Here is a 20,150-nt window from a genome sequence, read left to right on the forward strand (position 1 = left end):
TGGTGAGGAATTTAGTAAAGACTATTAGTAATAGTAAAGACTTTAGTATATTTGGTTTTCATTAAGAAGTATGTTTTATTTAATGTGCTCATTGTGGCATGACCCAGTATTGGATTACTTCCCACGATGGAAAATTTATTATTTCTCCTCCTTTTTGGGTTGTTGCTGTTGAGGGAAATGAGAAGTTAGGTTATATGACTTGTATGCCTATTCTGGAGATGGTAGCCAAAGTGGGTGTAAGTTAGGTGTGACCAACTGGTGGGTCATACCGCCTGGTATTGTGGCATCCCACCCCCGACTCGCTCGGATACCACAGTAGAACCGGGGGGAGACGTCGCACAAAAATAAAAAGAAATATACAAATCCGCGAAGATCTCTCCCGCATGGGACCTACGGGACAAAACTATGCCACTCGCTTCTCGTAATTCACATAAATAAAAAAATATTCCCCTTCTGTGAAGATGATTGCGGGTGGGGGATTCCCGATTCAAACTGATGGGTGACGTTCGGGCGCTGATGCACTCGTCCAACACGCATTTACGGAAGGAAAACGGACGGGGCAAAAGGAAGGGCGAGGGATATTTTCCTTGAGGTGACCCGTGAAGGAAATCAGAACAAAACACTCACTCAAACACTTTCAATTAAACAAAATATAATTCACACAAATAATGTTGCATATGACAAAAACAAAAGGAACCCTCTTATACGCTAATGAAATATGAATTGGTGAAAGCCACTTATGAAACATCAATGATAAATAAATAAAAAAAAACAACAACAATATAACTTGGTTTCGAGATGAAAATCAATATAGCAAATGATATGAACAAAATAAAGTTCGGTGGTGAACACGTAAATATGACACAATTTCAATGATTTCTTGACTGGGGAGGTAAATGATAGTCCATCCCGACGAATGTAAATTTGGGTGCGAACTTAAATTGTACTTGGTGATTAATTTCACTTTCACTAATGTAACGGGTGCGTTCCGTGACTGTTTGTCTTAACACGGCTTGGCAGGAGACACGAGGGGGCTTTTTGGGGGGGGGATAGCTGCAATCTTACTTTATCGTTGTCCGAGTTTGGACCAGGTTGGATCCAACAAACTCTCGTTCCATTTACTGCACTCCTTTCTCCCTTGTTGGAGGAAGCTGAATCCGGAACGGAGGTAATGCGTCCTCTTCAGCTGGTCCTTTGCTCCTTCGGACAGGGGGGGATTCTTCTTTCAGATCAATCTTTCTGAAATGATCTTTGGGCCCCTTGTCTCCTATGCCGTGCGTCGCACTCAGATTTTGGGCATAGGCTCCGCCCGACAGTCACTTTAGAATTCTCTCGCTTCTCTTACGCGCACCACCTTTTATTATCCCTCAACTTGGGGTGGGGGTAACGCACAATGAACAAAAAAAGGGGGAGTAACACGCCATTCACTCAGGAAAAACCCGAGCTCCCCTCCTCCCACACACACACACTCACACACAACCATACAAAAATCGGCGAAAACACATTCATCCCCTCTTACTCATCCACGCCTTCCTCCACGGGCCATGGTCTGGGGGTGGGGTTTTGGGAAAGGTCGTGGAAAGAGCGGGTAAACTGGTAGGGAAGAAAATGCGCCGGGTAGAAATGCACTGTAATGGGGCTTGAACCATTACAGTATGAAACTCATTTTGCTCAAGTGCAGTTTGAATTGTGCCACTTGTGAATGTGGCACAAAATTGTCAAAAATCTGTGACTGCTACCCTATCATCATTCTATAATATAAACCATGCCTACATTCTGCAAGGCACATGATGCTTCTTGTTGAGGTCACTTAAGAATGGAGTTTGACCTCAAACTTTGCAAAATATTGGAATAGTGCCATCTGGATGACACATTCAAGGTGACTTTATCTGTTAGTGCTCTTGATCTAACAGGCAGTGAGGGATTTATCTAAAATCATCAGTGCAAGGCCTGACAGGGGGAATGTGTTTTTGGAGTTTTTAAGACGCTGTGTACTTTGGAGGGCTTCACAATAGTGGTATTATAGAACATTTCCCTGCTGCGGTAGGCTTGAGATTTGTAGAAGTTACCTATTCCTCCTTCAACTTGCTCCCATTAGTAGAAGGCCTCCTATCATTACTTGATCAATTTTGTCAATGACAGAGTATAGTGTGGAATGTATCTTATTTTCTCAGGGCTGTGATTCATGAAGTAGTTTTTCTTTCATCCCAATTTAAGGAAGCTGTCTTGTCCTCTATGTTGTTAGCATATCATGTTTATATAGGCTACCTCTGAAATTGTCATTAAACAGTGGGGTTGTCCCAATACCCAAGGATCGTGGCAGAAGTAGCAATGAAAATGCATTCACTCCTATACCCTTTCTGGTGGAAAACACTGAAGGTGAAGTATGCCATGCATCTAATGTTTCATGGTTAATCTGAAGTATTTGTTTTGTTTGCATAGGGATATTGTTGGCAAGATGCATTTCCTTCGAGTTGAAGTGTCCCTCCGTGCTGCAACATTCGTGGTGGTTCTGCTGGAGGCTGGGATTGGGGGGGCTGTTCCTCCGCCTTTGCGAGTGGACAACCTAAGTGAAGTGACCCTCCACTTTGGCCAGGCTTCCTCCCTGAGAAGCAGTGAGGCCTATCGAACTGCTGCCAAACCAAAGGTCCCAGTCCCGTATGCCTGGGATGAGACTATGCATGCCAGGTTGATCACTCTGGAAGCACCCGGAGGATCTGCAGCCACATATGACATGACTCGCTTGGTTGAAGGATCTCAGCTGACCTATGAAAATTTCATTTACATTGCATTCACTGGGACATTTAAAAAGTAAGTCAAAGTCTTCATGTCTCCATCATTGCTCAGGATATTTTGGTAGGTAATTGATTTTTGCTTTTGTGAAACAAATCCAGCTAGGAATACTCATTACAGTAGACTCTCGTTATTACATAGTTTACAGGACAGAAAAACTGGAGGTTCGTAATAACGAAGTTCGTATGAACGTTTCTTTAAGGAATTGTAGCAAAAAACAAAATTTCAAAATTTATGTCAAAATTTCTTGTCTCTTCATTATCCTGCACTTATAGTTGTACTGTGGAATAGCTCCAGAGTCATGAGTATAATGTACGCAATGGCATTGTGTGCAAGTCTATAAAAACAAGCGTGTTCCTTTGACCGGGACTGAGGTTTGTAATTTTGTAATGATGAAAATTTCATAAGAATGTTACTCTTACTATAGATTGGCCTTTTCATCGGGACCAGCGATTTGCTTGGTTATAACAAGAACTTCGTAATAAGGTTCCTGGTTAAGGTTTCATATTATCAAGAGTCTACTGTAGGTATTGTCCTTGTAAGTCTGACTGAAGAGGTTGAAATGCTGGTCAATCTCACTGCAACAATCTCACGTATTGTTTCTATTTTCCTTCAACTGGAGGGAAGTCAGAAACAGCAGGCGGCAAAAGTATATAAATATATACAAGCAGCTAGCTGAATCTGGGAACGTAGATAAATCTACTACTATAGAACCCTTCAATAACCTGTGGACCCAACCTACCCTTATTTGTAGATGTTGTGTAATTCTTCTCATCTAGCATAAAATGTAAACTCTTAATGTGGTGGTTGTGATGTCGTAATTTTATCAATTTTTCATTTGCAAAACATGCTACCAGGAATGTAATATATTTTCCTTAATATGCTCCAGGAATGTAATGTATTTTCCTTAATATGCTCCATGTTCATAATTGTTGAATATGTGAGGCCTATCTACTAATCACCAAGCCATCGTATCCTAGGTCATTGGAACTGGTAAGAGCCTTCTCTGATGATGGGACTAGCAGTAGTCTTGCCTTGAGTGACTACAACCCATTGGATGTTGAGAGCCAGCAGTTGGTGCTTGATGTTCTGGAGGATTGCAGCCCTTACCGGTATCCTGTGGGTGGTGTCAGTAGAGTTGTTCTCAGCCGCAAGCAACCCGGCCGGCGTTCGCAGCTGTGGAGAATGACAGCTGAGGGTCAGCTGCAGCATGAGGGTAGTGTGCCCCCTCGGGATCCTAAGGCACATGGCACAAAGTCTGAAGCCAAGAACCGTAGAGTTTTGGTGAGTTAATCGGATAAGTGTGGAAATTCCATTGGGAAAAATCATTGGACTTAGCCAGAGGTGTAATATTATCAAAATTTTAGGGATGTCTTTTTTTTTAAGTCTCCATTATAACTGCAATTGCTAAACAGGCACCGTAAGTGGCCATCATCCTCCAGTAAGAGGCTCTAATTAGCAAAAGAGCATTTAAAAATATTTGCTTCAATTGAATTAATAATATTGTCAAAATTCTTCTCTGTCTCTACTGCAGTAAAGTAACATTGTATAAGTTTTTATAGATTTGATTTATTTGCATTATAATGCTGGATTGCCAGGATGCTAAAAATGATGCAGGATCTCCAGTCCAATGAAATTCACTTTGTTTTTAACATGAAATCATAGTTTGCTTTCTCCTTAGTGGGAGAGTTTTTTGTCATGGGGTACCAGAGTAATGACATTACTAATAGCAGTGAAAGAACATATCTCATTGTATCCATATTTACTCTTAAGTACTTCATGATTTAATTAATTAATTAATTAATCATTCCATAGAAAAACAAATGACGTGGGTTTTGCACTCTTTTCCGATGGAATGGGTATCATCATAAAAACTCTCATGGATTATTATCAAACATTCTTTGGCTTTTGTCAACATTGTATTAATTGGAATATGCTAAATTCAAGAATTTTTTTAGAAGATAATGCAAGTGTTCTTCATAGGGGCAATTTACGCTGATATGAAACATGAGCATCACAGCTAATGGATTCATCACCTTCTAAAAAATTTCAGTGAAATTTTAATTTTCAGTAAATTTCATTTTATTAAGGATAAAAGTAACAATACCTTCTATAGGAAATAACCATTCTTCAGAATCAATTACTTTTGACAGCAACAACCTCAGATGATAGCTTTTTTTTTGAAGATGATAGCAGCTTACTTCATATTTTAACATCGTGTGCTGTACCGTGTTAAGTATGTACAATTCACATAATTTATTGTGCTAGTTGTACTTTTAATGTGTATTTATACTGGAAACTTGGTTTAATGAGTGCTTAAAACCCCTGGAAAATTGCTATATCGGGCACTCGTTATATCCAAAGTTGAAGGTGTTAGGAAAGGTTAATTCTAGATGAGCAGTCCTAATATTATTTACCTCCAATTTCATATATCATTTTAGGTACTGGACATCGCAGGCACAGCTCCTCAGCCTTTTCAGTACATGCAGTTAGTTATCTGTCGTCCGGAAGCTCGCCGCCGCACAACACAAACATGGCGATTCACCGAAGAAGGGAGGCTCTGTTGCGTACATGACAACTTGTGTGTTCAAGCAAAGGATGGATTTTTTGGACTGAGAGAAGGTAAGATTTTGGACCAAGGAATGCAATATATTTGGCTCACTCAAGAAATTAAGATTTCAATGTGAGAAAAGCTTCTTTTTCATAGTTACACTCTACCCTTTGTCCTTGATGACCCATGAACTTTTGAAGTTTGACACGTTCCCTGCAGGGCTTAATATTCCTTCCTGAGTTCAGACTGCAATGGGACCCACCAGTGGGTCACCAGTAGGCTCATCTTCTAGCCACTGTCTACAGGTTGTGCTGCACTTTAGGGATCTTATGCCAATGGGAGTGGGTGGAGGGCTAGAGGAGGATCATAGGGTCAGGCCCACTGCAGGAAGGAGCTACGCTAGAGGCCTTCTCAGTACAGTGCCTCAAGAATGTGGCTCAAGCCTTATGTCGGGACTTGGCATTATCAATTTCTGGGATTTCTCTACCTGAGTGTTGTAATGAGGCTAGTGATGGAGCCAGCTGGGAGTGACACCATGGTGGTGCAAATCCCTTTTGTTTCTTTTAATTTCAGTTGACAAACTTTATTCTAAAATGACATCAGGGTGTGGAGTTGTGTTACTCACGGAATGTATTCATATTTTATAAAATTCCATGCTTAAGGGTTTTCTCTGATCATTAGTTGTGGGCCAAGCTGCTACATAGTGCCACCCAGTCTGTCAAGGGTTTGACCCCCTGGTGAGCCATGTCCGAGTGAAAAAGTATCATCCTGGGCAGCATGACCCCTGGTGCGTTATGGTTAACTTTCAGTTTTACCACGTAGCGTACCATGTATAGTGCAGACACACTAAGTTTCACATCTCAAACTTCTCTTCTCCCTTAATGGGGGCGGTCGTAAAATGAAGAAAAACAGTAAATTTGCTGTTGCGGAGGGAGGAAGTAGGATGTGACTCACCAGTGGGTCATGCTGCAGCAAACATGTTAAATATGGTGCTAAATAATATTCGTTAATGGTTCTGGTTGATTTACCTTGTACACACCATCAGTATGTAAAAATTACCATTGTGACCTCAAAAAAATCTTGAAATAGTCTCGTTGATTAAAAATGTTTTATCAAATTTTTGTTTCATTTACAGGGAGTGAAGCTGTATTGGGTCCATGTCAGACAGATAGCCATTTAAAAACTGATTCAGGGGTGGCAATTGAACAAGCTGTTGGCTGGCAGCGCCTTAGGCCTGGTTCAGGATTTCTTTCTGTCAGAACAATTGCTGATGGACCGACCCGTGTTTTACAAATTCGGGATATTAAAGAGTCCAAGGTATGTGAACTTTTTGATTGCAGTCAATTTTGTTGCAAGGGTAATTGTTTGTTATCGAATGTAGATAGTCTCTTCTTCAGTTGATTAAAATTTGCATATGTGGAAAGAAAAGGGGATTGCGATAGAAATTTGTTGGCATTAAAGTTGGCTCAATAATTTCTAGATAACTGTGCATAACATTTAATTTCATTGTGGATGGACCTAAAATGGATGTTGCTGTGGCAACTAATTGCTAGTAAATCCGCATAATGTGTGAATGTTAAGCCTGAATCACATGATCATTTTATCTGTCATCTCCTAGTGATCACTATCACAATCACTAGAAATTGTGCCTATGTTTTAATCGTACAATGTGAATGGTCTCATAAACTTCTTCAGTGGACTAATAGGAAAAGGCCCGTGCAGTTTTTTCCCAAACGGGTGAAAACATGTAATGTGCAAGGAGCGTGATTCATGTCATTATTGCCTTTTCATGAAATTTAAGATAGTAATGTTATGGCATAGTACTTTTTTTAAATCACTTGCTTTGACTTTTCTTTTCAAGGATGATGAGGGAAGAGCAGCAAACCAAACTTCTGGCCAGGATGCATTGAGTCCCACTCAGCCGTCTGATAATGAGTGCTCCTTTGAGGTGAACGTGAAACTTCATCTCTCTGGTGGACTAGGAGTCAGCCTCGTGTCTCCCCCAGAGGAATTGCTCTATACACACCTGAAAGGGATCATGCTCAATGCAAATGCAGTGTGGGAGAAAAACAAAAGTGGATACCCATCTCGGCAAATGCTGGACATGAGTGTGGCCGACGTTCAGGTTGATGGACAGTTGAAAGAGACACAGTGCCCTGTGGTCCTTCATGTGACCCCAACCCCTTCCCCAATCAATGCTCCTGCCATTGCAGCTCCACCACCAGATCCCACGACCAGGACCCAAGTAGTCACAGCCAAAAGGCCTCTGCACACGCAGCCCCCTGCAATAAGGGTGACTGTGGAAAGGCTCCCAGGATCCCACCCAAATATGGAAATATTCAAGGTTTGTTCAGTTTCCATTTTTAGGTCTCCCCAAACAAGAATGATGATGGGAGGTGTTGATGGTGAAATTGTAGGATAATGAAGTAGTAATAATAGTAATGGTAGTAATAATAATGTAGTAGTAATGATAATGAGGCTGCAGACAGACATTTTAGCTTTAACAAAAAAATGTGCATATTCACAGGAGGATTTTCATGTGACCATTTACCATAGCGGAAAGATAAAATATGTTTTACTTTGGGGCTTGGTCTCATTTGTTGGGTAGGTGTTTTTGATGATTTTATAACTAGCTGAGCTGGCTGTTTGGTAATCTCCATTATGACATTTAAAAAAGTACTGAAGATTCTAAATTTTAGGGAGTAATTCAACTTTTTAGTTAATTATTTCAATTCAGAATGTTGCTATATAATGATTTGTGACCGTGATTTTTAGTGGCTATTAGTGAGTTGTATTCTCCAAGTATATGTAAGCCACTAATATATTAGTTTCAGACGTTTTAAAATATTCAGAAGTAAAATAAGAGACCAAAAATAGACCCTTTGTGATGGCTGTATCAATCAGGGGGTTGTAAATTGTGTATGAGTTGACTTCAGCTTATTACATACTGTATTTCGATTATTCATATATTCCTGTTGATGCTCCTGTCAAAAAGAATTTCAACCATTTGTTGGCTTTTCCCAGATAATTCGTCCTTGTCAATATTCCTATGCATTGCTGCATGATTGACTGACCCAAAAGCCTCTCTTTTGAGCATTAATTAGCATTGATTTTACTATACTTTTGTTGGACAAGCTTAATTATGAAATAATAAATGAATTTTTTAACAGCATTGTTTGTTTGGCATGCTTTCTTAATTGATGACATTATTTAGATTAATTACTTGAGAGTATTACTTGTTTCAGCCTGTATTTTTAATTTAATTTTCTTTTCTTAAACAGCATTTAATTGTTTCCCTGAAAAACCTCACCATTAACATAGAAGAGAAGCTATTTCTTAAACTGTATCAGTTCATAATGGGAGATAGGAGTGGAAATATGTCAACTAAGCCAACGCAACAAGAAGCCAAAGCAGCTGAGGATGAAGATCCAAGTGATTATGAATCTCAGCGAATGCTAATGGAAGCTGCTTCTGTATATGCCACACGATATTATTTTGACATCCTAAGGCTTGAACCTATACAGGTAAGAGAACAAGGTTTTTTCTGTATGAATCCTTAAAATGTTTGTGTACAAATTGGTTTATTTTGCTGTGCCTTCTTTTTCATAAAAGACCAAATAGATATCCATTTTCATTATTGTTTGATGGTTGGGGCTTCCTTACTAATTGCTTGGAGAAAATTTTCCTTATCAAAGACAGTAGTGTAAACAGAATCAGATGAATTCTATCAAGTTATACATTCTGATTCATTTAGGCACTCTATAGTGATATGACTCTGCAAGGAATTATTTCTTGTATTCATTTTCCATTGGGCTTAGATAATTAAACTTATACTGTGAATTAATTGTGACTCTTTCTCTTATAGGTTAGGCTAAGCGTATTCACGTCCAGCAAACTTCCCAGTCAACTCCAACAAGTAAAAAGATCTTTAGGCTTGACGCTTATTAAGTTTGAAGATGCAAGTGTGGAGCTTGAACCATTTATCAAGAGGCATCCTTTTGAGTCAAGCCAGCAACTCATTCACTCAATCATCAAGCATTACAAAGAGGTAATATTCTACACTTTGAAATTTTCTGTCACATTTTTTTTGACCCTTCACCAATTTGAATTGGAACTTTTTAAAATGATAGTGTTTCTTAAACAGAGAAAAGAAAGCTTAAGAAAAAAAGCTTAAGAAAAAATATACAACCCTTTCTCGATCGAAAAGTCTACCTGATGTTTTCACTTTGAAGTGCTCTGAAAATGTAGATTTTCTTTGCATGCACCCTCTCTTTTTTTAGGCTAAAATAGTTCATTATACTTTCTCCACTTTTTATGGTTATTTTTGTAAATAAGGGATGAGAAAGGTCCCGAAACTTTGGGAATTTTTGACTTTTTAGATCTTCCTGAAATTTGAAATGGGAAAGGTGTAATTCTGGAATTTACATATTTTGCCATTACAACTTTTAGCCTTCAAATTTATTTCAGTGACATGGTACTTGGTATGCCATTGGTTGGCACTGTTAAGATGAAGCAAAGAACTCTATAGGATAAGGCAAATGCTTTCAGGTCTAAATTCGTTAGGACCAAAATGCCAGGCAAATTAATGATACTAAATGCACTTTTAGTGCATATTATTATTTTATTTGAAAGATAGTCCTTTATTTTCAAAAGATACATTACATTTAAAGTTCTTCTTCCTAAATGAAGCTATACAGTACTGAGGTATGGGATTCTGCGGTGTGGATTGGAAAGAAATTTATTTCTGTAGTATCTTGTGGTTTGGATTGACCATGCTGTGATAGTATCAGTATTCATGTTTTGGAAATGTGCATTTTACACAGGAAGAGTTTTTTTGTCCTTTGTGTGGCCCAGAGTGGCTGGCTGTCAGCGCTTATGAAACTTCATTATGTATTCTTTTCAAGATGGAATTTGAAACTTTTATGGGAAGAAGTAATCGATAAAAAATATTACCTTAATTTTGTTCCAGTAAAGTTTTGCAATGGAATGGATTGAGTTTGGTTCTTCATCATAATTTTTTCATTAAAAATTTGCACCATTTGTAGCATTTTATCAAGAAAATGAGTTGATGATGTAATAATGCACTTGGTTTGGTAAGAGTAGTTTGCTGCTAATGTCAATTGAGTGAAGATGTTTCAGGAGAAAGTTATATTTTAAGTGAAGAAATTCATCCAAAAAGAAATTTTTTTTTAATCTTTTTATTTTGTACTTCTAAAAATCAAGCATTGAGGTAGTTCAAATGTTGATTTAACTATATGACTTAAATCAATCAACTCTAGTAATTATCGAATGATTTATTAAGTGGTACAAATTATCTCAGGAATACTTTCATTGTACTTAATAGGACATGAATGTGGCTTTATCAAAGGGATATTTAACAAGTTAATCGCGGACCATTTCATTTTAAATTTATGAAAACATTTTCCCGTCTAATACCATTTTACAATGGAAAAGTGATTTCCACTCATCCATTTTTTTTTTTTTTTTTTTGAGATTGGGTAAAGTGAAGGTGATGTATATAAAATTCCAACGAATTCCATTGCATACAATGAGTTTATTTCCAGGGGTGTAAGTTGTAGCCAATAGTTCAAAAGGAATGATATTAGTTTGTTTACTTTTTACACATTACAAATTCATTAGATAATTATGGTGTATTTTGGTACCACGTACAGAAATCTTTACTTTTTCTTTTCATATTTTAGGGATGGGCAATTGGTTAAGAATAGTGTGATAATAATGTGCTTGACTCTTTTTACACACGTATGAAGTTGCTAATATTTATAAAATTATTTTCCCTTCAGGGTCTGAAATGGCAAGCTGCAAAAATTTTGGGCTCGGTTGACTTTTTAGGTAACCCATTGGGATTCATGAATGATGTGTCGGAGGGAGTTTCTGGCCTTATATTTGAGGGTAGTGTTGGTGCATTAGTGAAAAATGTGACGCATGGAATTTCAAATTCAGCTGCCAAAGTTACCGGTATGTATTACTCTTAACCTCTAATTAAAAAATTATATTTTTCACTAAAATACACCCACTAGTGTTTGGCATTTAGCGAGATATCCAATATCATAATCTAACATAACGTAATAAATTCAGATACCGATAAACTGAGAGAAAGCTTTAGTCAAAGAAAACAAAATTTGAAGTCCTAGACATAGATTTTACTTTCGGAGACGCCCTAAATTAATGGCCATCTACTGAAAATCAAGAACTGTGCCTCAGCCAGCTGGTGTTGAAAAATAGTACTCAGTCGCCTGTTCGGCTTGATTGTGGTCATAGATGATTAGCTATCAAAGTGGTGGAACTTAATAAAAATTAAAATCATGTAAGAATGTGTAGAAAAATAATCAGCAAATTCAGGGAGTTGTATTATTAAAAAAAACTTACCTTGAATGTTATAACTCTCATGAAATAGGCTGTGATCTCCTGCAAATCTTACAAGGAACTTGCAAGTTAAAAAAGGATATATTGCATTCGTTGTGTGCAAATACATGGAGGCGAATAGCAGAAATAAACCCTTATTATGTGATATAAAAAGTTTTTTCCTCAATAGAAAAAAATGCTGGCAGTATTTTACAGCAGTAAGATGGCTAAATGACGAGAGGTCCTATTCAACCAATAGTATTTAATGGAGCCAACTACCTTTGGCCCTAATACCTTCTATAGGCCAGTAGGGCCTCTGCTTTTAAATCCACCAAATCCTCCTATTGTCATAATTATTTTACTCTTTTCCCTCTCCTTAGAATCTCTCTCAGATGGTTTGGGCCGGGTGATTTTGGATGATGCTCACGAGGAGACTCGCCAGAGGATACGCACTACCCCACTGGGTGCTAGCAGTGGGGACCATATTGTAGCTGGACTGAAAGGACTTGGCTTTGGTCTGTTGGGAGGAATGACAAGTATCTTCACGCAGACATATGAGGGAGCTGCAACTGAAGGCATTCAGGTAAATTCGTGCTCCTAATTTGAAATACTTATCTACTTGAGATGAAAATGAACTTATTCTACCTGACTGTAAGGTCATTTCTACTACATTAGACTCTCGTTATTACGAAGTTCATGGGACCGTAAAACTGGAAGTTCGTATGAATGTTTCTTTTAGGAATCACCAAAAAGAAAACATACTTTGTCAAAATTTTCTCTCTCTTCAATCTCCCATGTATAAATCCACACTGCGAAATAGCTTCAAAATCAAGCCTATTGTAGACACGTGCAAATTGTCTATTGTAATTACGTGCAAATATATAAAAACAAGTACATTTGTTTGATTTTCTCAATGGGAGAATGCAGTATGCAGCATTCTGAGATCTTGCTCGTAAGTTGGTCAGCCTATGCAAGGCATCGAGGAGTGCGGTTATCCTGCAGAATGCAACACTGTATCACAATGGTGCGTTATCTCACGATTGTGATGAACTGATCTAGCTGGGTGAGTGACACAGCCGGAAACGAAAAAAAAATTGCTAGCCACGGGAAGGAAGAGCGGATGAAACGCTGAACGGCTCCTGACTTCATTCTGAATTAAATGATAATATGTTCAAATTATGCCCAAAGTGCGAGTTCCTCGACACCACACTGCATCGCTTTAGCCTACTCAAAAGGTGCCAAGTTTGAAATTTTGGGCATGCTTGAATTTTTCGAATGTTCATATCTCTGAAAGTTCATAAATTGAATGTACGGAGGAAATGAACGTCCAATTTACGAGTGGTAATGAGTGGGTCACCATGATTCCTCTGGAATGAAGCTTATTATATGATGTTGCTTACATACTGAAGTATCTCCTACTGATGAAAGAACCATAATTTACGCTCTTGGGCACAGTACACGTGGAGAACTTACAAGTAACGCAATGTTTAAGATGTAGCAGTGTGTATACTCACCTAAATGCCATTGCTCATTCGCGGAACTACATTATAAAGTTCAAATTATATCCGCCGGGACTGAGAATTGTAATTTCGTAATAACAAAAATCTTGTAATTACGTTTCTTTTATTATAGATTAGATAGGCTTTTTTGCCGGAATGAACGATTTGCTTCATTATAACGAGAACTTCGTAATAACGTTCGTATTAATGAGTCTACTGTATTTTTAGTGGCAGTTTACTAGCTGCCACAGGTTTACATGGAACACAGTTCATCAGTTCTTCTAATCACCTTTCTTTCTTCTACCTCATTTTTATCTCCTTTCACTTTCATTTACAACCTATGTCACTCATTTGTCTCCAATTTCAGTTTCCTCCTTCCATCCACCGTTTCTTGCACTTGCTCATTCATTTTCCTCAGTCAATATCCCCATCCTCATTATCTTCCATGCCAACATCTCGCATGGCTTGATCCTTTTCTCATTCTTCTACCATAGCATCCACATTTTCATTTCATAAAGGGCTACGCTCTCCATCAGACTATAATTTTACTGTTAGCAATAAAAGTTTGAAAGTCCTTGTATACATTGAAAATTGAAGTCCTCATTAATTGAAAATTGAAAGGACCTAAAAAATGGACTTTGACTTGCATGGGTTCCAAGTAAATGTACTTTCTGGGAATAATCCAATAAATACATATTCATAAATTCGTAGGAAATGTTGCACTGCTGCATATTTCTATCGAGAGACATGAGATAGAAGTCATTTATTGCAGTTGATGACCTATATATTTTCAATATTAGAGTCTGAATGTAGGCATTTGTGCTGAATGAATAATTTGAATGCATCCAGGTGTATTTTTTGCCTTTGCTTGAAAATTATACTTCTTCAAAACTTTAAAATCTGATACTCTATACTTGATGTTGCCATCCTGTGTATATTTAAATAAGTACATATATCATTTATGGTTACATTTTCTGCTGTTTTGAATCACCATTAAAGCCATAAATATATGTACATCACAAAGGAATCAGAATTGTTTTCATCTCTCAGATGACATTTAAAGTAGCCATTCATTTTTATGGAGCTGTTTAAGTGTCTCTGGCCCAATTTAGTACTTATATATCTCTGTGAATTGCTATTAAATATTATAGTTGTTGCTAAGACATTGAAGTCATCATTTACTGCAAAGGGAAATCAATCATTGTGTTCTGAATATTCCAGGGCTTTATATCAGGCCTGGGCAAAGGACTTGTTGGGACAGTAACAAAGCCAGTTGTTGGTGTCCTTGACCTGGCATCTGAAGCAGCTAGTGCTGTGCGAGATTCAAGTAGAAGGTAATTATTTAAGGAAATTTTGGCCATTTTTGCAGAAAAAAAATACTTTTGGCTTCAAAATTAGAGAAAACAGAATTTGAAGCTATGAATTTAAGCAATGGCTCATCTGAGAGGAGTTTGTAGCAAAGGGAAAGTTAGCTTGAAATGATCTGGTTATTACCTTGTCTTATTCTTTGTTGGGTGTATGTAATACATTTTTTAAGGTATTTTATGAACAGAAAAGAGGATGCGTCCCAAATTTTGAGCTTCATGGTTACCATTAACAATTTTAGAGCATGGTTTCATAACTTTGTTTGCAAAATTTCAATTGTAAAGCTTTATTTGTTTACCAGTTATTGCTAATTTTGTGAATCAACTTTTTCTTAGCGATGCTTAGCCTGAGAAACTTGTGTGTTGCATCATTGCCTTCATCGCAATATTTTCAGTGTGATATCATTCCGCTTTTAATAGTGGAAACAGTCATTTCTTGTTTATTGGATTACGATTATTTACAATGTTCTGGTTTGGAATTGCCAACTGGCTACCAGGCTATGTCCCAGGTGGTATAGCTTTCCCTTCTGTTGCACCTTGCAAAGTTGCTGTTTCTACCTGTACCACTGACATTGAGTTTTAATTCTCATCCATGCTTTGTGATAGATTTATCATTCTTAGGATTTTTTGTGTTAGTTATTTGCGTTGCGGTGCAGTTTGAGTCCCTTGTATATCAATCATCCATAGACTGGTTCACAATAATTTTAAGTGGTATTATTTTTAAAACTTAATAGTTGAATTTTAAAGCAATAGAAATAAATTTGGATTAGTGGGTATTTATTTGAATTATTTCCTATTAGCAGGGCTAATGGGGTTGTCTTTTTCCTCCTCATTTACATTAAGTTTGGGTAAGATCTATGCTGAGAAAATGCTGTCAGTGAACGTCATAGTTTTGCTCTTATAACTTCACTACCATTTCTTCTTGCATTGAAGTGCCAGTCGAGCTGGCCCTGGCCGTGTTAGACCACCACGCTGTGTTACTGGCCCAGGAGGTCTATTACCTCAATATTCAAGGAAGCAAAGTCGTGGTCAAGAATATCTTTATGAACTGAAAGGAAGAAATTCAACGGAAATGTGAGTATATTTTTCACTCTTTCTGAAAATTGTTGTAAATACAATTTGTCCTCATGTCAATATGGCTCAAAGGCTATTTGAAGAAAGCTGGTCAATTTTATGCTGTTTTTGATGACTATTCCATCAAAAATTCATTGCTTCTTCCTATGGTTTTGAAAAGAAATGTTAGTATGAAGTTCACTTTATATGAACCTCCAAATTTTTGGTCTCATGATCCTTGTAATATTGAGTGTCTACTCTGCCTGCGATTTGAACTCAGGACCCTTCAAATATCAGTCAAGCACTCTACTCATTTAGTTACCATGTTGGAATAATTGTTTTGCGTACTCTTTATTTATATTATAAGGGTAATGAGTGGTAAAATTTGTTAATATCTATCTTACTTAACCTTTTTAAACAGCTTTATGGCCTACGAAGTATTGTGTAGTGGAGATAAGGATTTAAGGATTCTGATTACTAGTGAACGCATAGTTGTATTTACTTGTGGAAGTGGTGCTTCTGGTTCAAGTTCCGCTGGTGGTTCTACAGTGCCCAGTATTGTACGAGAATTTGACTTGAGGTGAGTGTAAAATCATTTTTTCTGAAAGTTGTTGTAAATACAATTGGAATTCATGTCAATATGGCTCAAAGGCTATTTGAAGAAAGCTGGTCAATTTTATGCTGTTACTCATTGCTGTTTTTGATTAATTTCCTAAAAATGTCCAATTATAGAAGTTTTCTTTTTTCTCTTTACATTCTTTAGCAATTGAATTTGACTCTGAAAGTATGTGTTAGTTTATAATCATGCTTAAAGAAGAGCTGATTAATCGTAGAACCGTGTGGAAGGTACATCATGCGATTGTAACTGATATACAGTGCAACCTCGATAAAACGACACCCCACGGTGCAACAATAAACACTCGCTATAGCAAATTGTCGCTTTACCGGAGGTGGTGAAAATAATAGCCAATATACCTCATATTACTCCTTTATTTTTATTTTCTCGCTTAGACGTGTTTGGTGTTTTTTTGGCCATGGTGTGTTCCATCAAATGCTTTCTATTCATGCAACTCATGGACGTGCGGGTATGCTGACGACTGCTTTCTGCCGCCCGAGGAACAAAAGAAGATCAAGCATTCGCGAATGCTAATGCCACAATATTTTCACCAAAATTAACTACTTATTTATCGAACGACAGTTTACCAAATAAATTTGAGACTGAGCACTCCATTAACTTCATTTCTAACAGATCGCTAGCAATTACAGAGATTAAGGAGTCTTGGTGTAAGTTTTTCCGGTGGTGAAACCCTCGCTATGGCGAGAGCCAACACCAAAAAGGCCTCGTAAAAACGAAATTTTTAACATGCTTACTACAGGATCAATTGACGGTGCATCGGCTATCTCTCGTAATAGCGGGGGTCTCGCTATAGCCCGTACTCGCTTTAACGAGGTTCCACTGTATGTATTACCTAAAGTGCTTAATCATCAATATGGGCTAAAAATTTTGTTTCTTAACTCTTGAGTATGTCATAAATAACTGAATCTAAAGTCCCCCTTTTTTACTTGGGAATGGGAGCTATTTTTCAGTGCAATGATTTGGCTGTAGTATGGTGTGATTTCGATACCTGATACACATACTTGTACCTATATCATCTTATATTTTTGTCCCAAGAATTGAAAAATGAGAAAATTATAGATTACCTGAGGGAAATACAGAGTTGCCCAAAGAATGAGTAAAATTGGGAAAAATTTGCTCCTGATATCCCTCATTTATGGTGTAATTTTCACAAGGAAAGGGGGTATATGCAGGACTAATTAGAGGAACAAGCAGCACAAGTAACAGCTTCAGGTACCATGTTGAGAGGGGAGCTGTGGCAAGGGGCAAAGGAATATATTTGAGAGATGCAAAATGCTGCAGTAGACCCTTGTTAATACGAACACCCTTATTACGAAGTTCTTGTTATTATGAAGCAAATCGTTGGTCCAGACGAAAATGCAATCTAGTAAAATCCAACCTACAGTAAAAGAAACGTTATTGTTAAATTTTCGTTATTACGAAATTATGAAACTTGTTCCCTGTCCTGGCAGTTACAAAAAGACCTTTTTACAAAGTTAAACCGATAAGCAACAGCATTTAGGTGGATATACACTACATTACGTTATAATCATTGTGCTATGTTTAATTTCTTTGTGCACTGTGCCCAAGAGTGTCAATTTCTTCAGTGGGAGATACTAGAGTATCCTCGCAACATCATATAATAAGCTCCATTCCCGTGGAACCATGGTGATCCACTCATTACTGCTAGTAAATTGCATGTACGATAAGTCCTCTTCTTCCGAACATTTAATTTACGAACTTTCAAAGATACGAACATTGGAAAAATTCGAGCCCGAAATTTCAAATTCTGTGCCTCTTGAGTTGGCCAATGCGACGCCCTTACCAGTTTGAAATTGTGGCTCATGGGTAAATGCAAATTTGAATGTGCAGCCTACTGGCATAATAAGTTGCCAACCTCTGTTCTTAATAAATTGTCTCGTAATAAATGCTAATGAAAATTTTTTCCCCTTAACAGTGACCTTCATGAGTGTACAGTGGTTACAAAATTGTCCAAGCATTACTTGGAATTAGGCGTTGGAAGTATTGAGTTCGTTGATGGGCCCATTAGTGGAATGGTGATTGGTGCAATAACAAGACCAAGATTTCGCTGTGATAAAGAGGCTACTGCTTGTTGGGTGAGTAGCAGATAACTACATTAAAAAATTCTCACTTTAAAATATAGGAACCATGAAGGTAATTTAATAGTTGATCCATTTGGATTTACAATGGTTTGAGGTTTGGTGTAAAAGGAAAAAGGATGATAGTTTATCATGTGAGGTTGAAGTAGACGTATTTCAGTGACTCATTAGATCACTGCAATATTGTTGTAACCTTATTAATAGACGTCATTGGTTCTCTTGCCAACTGAGTGAGACAAGGTTCTGAAGGGATGGAAGGAATATGTGGAGGATATGCATGACAGCAGGAACAAGCAGGAAAGATCGAATTTAGAGGAGTAAAGTGCAGTGGAGGGAGACGATCTTGGGCAGGGGATCTTGGACTTGGAAATCTAGAGCCTTTCGTGATATGAAGGTTAGGAAGCTGTGAGCGTGGACAGTATCCCGTGTGAGCTACCAAAGAATCTGTGGAAGGGTGGTAAGAGAAGATTTTTCAAACTAGTATGCAGGATCTATGAGGAAGGATGTTGTCTGGAGGGTTATGTGAAAACTGTTCTAATTTCACGACCAAAAGGAAGGAAGTTAAAGAATGTGGAGGTTGAAGGACTATTAACGTAATATCGCAGTCGGCAAAGGCGATGCTGAGAATTTTAGAAATACAAATAGAGGCAATGGCAAACAGGTATTTGGTTGAAGATCACTTTTGTTTAGGAAAAGGAGAGTCAGCTTGAAGTACAATAGTGGAAATGAGGTCCCTTGTGGAGAGGAACCTAGAATATAACCGTGACCATGTATGCCTGCTTAGTAGATTTTGAAGAAGCATTTGATAGACTTAACTGGGTAAAGCTAATTGGTATTCTCAAGAAAATAGGGGAATGGGCTACTGGGCCATGTGCAGATTGGTAAACATGCATGGGATGAGTTGGAAGCTGGAGCGAAAGGTTTGTGAATGATCAGGTGTTGATTAGCCAGTCAGTGAGGGTGCTGTAGGCTCTAGTGGACACGTTAGACAAGCCTTGTGAGGGGTATGGTATGAGGATTAATCACAAGAAGATCCAGGTTGTGCAGTTTTATAAAGCTTTGTGAGCTAGGAATGTGAGACTAAAGGTAAAATTAGGTGGAAAAAAACTTGAGCAGGTAGAGAAATTCTACTACATATGTACCGTATATGTCTGAATATAGTCCCCCCTTTTTTTCCAAAAATGCCCAAGGTAAAAGTAAAGGGGGGGGACAATATTCGAACACATTTTTTTAACTTTTCCCGAAACTGAAGCCTCAAAATTAGGGGGGGGGGACTATATTCGGAGAAATACGGTATTTGGGCAGCACATTAGAGGAAAACAGATACAGCATTAAGGATATCAGGAAGAGTTGCATTAGCAAAGGAGGCATTCATGAATAAGAAGTAACTTTTGAGAAGATTGTTTAGATGAGTTGTTTAGAAGATGTATCAGTTTAAAGAAAAGGCTAGAGCAGAGGCTGATCTGGAGTGTAGTGCTTTATGGGTTGGAAATATGGACTCTTAGGAAGGAGGATCGGAGAAGGCTGGAGGTGTTAGAGGTGTGGCTGTGGAGAAGAAAGGAGGAGTTGAAGTGTACAGAGAAGAGGAGGAACAGCAAAGTGCTCAAACATACCAAGTTGTTTGTCTCTAGCTTCACATTTTACTAAATGGCAACATCCGAAAAATAAAGAAAAATTGTAGATTTGTTGTTGTGCACAGAGGTGTGACCTGTCAGTGGGTCACGCCATAGCAAATGTGTTAAGTACAAAAAATGATGCATGCAATGTTTTTATAAAAATTTAAAGTTCAAG

The 20,150-nt window shown here is 37.9% G+C and overlaps 1 protein-coding gene across 1 annotated transcript in view; it reads left to right on the top strand.

Moving 5' to 3' along the window:
- Positions 1 to 20,150, top strand: part of LOC124159071 (vacuolar protein sorting-associated protein 13D) — a 101,203-nt gene that overhangs the window by 80,140 nt on the left and 913 nt on the right. The window contains exons 55-67 of the mRNA XM_046534587.1: positions 2,443 to 2,811; positions 3,774 to 4,077; positions 5,235 to 5,415; positions 6,480 to 6,661; positions 7,206 to 7,688; positions 8,626 to 8,868; positions 9,210 to 9,392; positions 11,146 to 11,320; positions 12,088 to 12,290; positions 14,428 to 14,540; positions 15,504 to 15,644; positions 16,045 to 16,203; positions 18,197 to 18,356. Of these exons, the coding sequence (XP_046390543.1) occupies positions 2,443 to 2,811; positions 3,774 to 4,077; positions 5,235 to 5,415; positions 6,480 to 6,661; positions 7,206 to 7,688; positions 8,626 to 8,868; positions 9,210 to 9,392; positions 11,146 to 11,320; positions 12,088 to 12,290; positions 14,428 to 14,540; positions 15,504 to 15,644; positions 16,045 to 16,203; positions 18,197 to 18,356 (2,896 nt within the window). The remainder of the gene's footprint in view (positions 1 to 2,442; positions 2,812 to 3,773; positions 4,078 to 5,234; positions 5,416 to 6,479; positions 6,662 to 7,205; positions 7,689 to 8,625; positions 8,869 to 9,209; positions 9,393 to 11,145; positions 11,321 to 12,087; positions 12,291 to 14,427; positions 14,541 to 15,503; positions 15,645 to 16,044; positions 16,204 to 18,196; positions 18,357 to 20,150) is intronic.

Source organism: Ischnura elegans, chromosome 5, assembly GCF_921293095.1.
Source record: "Ischnura elegans chromosome 5, ioIscEleg1.1, whole genome shotgun sequence".
NCBI classification, from domain to species: domain Eukaryota; kingdom Metazoa; phylum Arthropoda; class Insecta; order Odonata; family Coenagrionidae; genus Ischnura; species Ischnura elegans.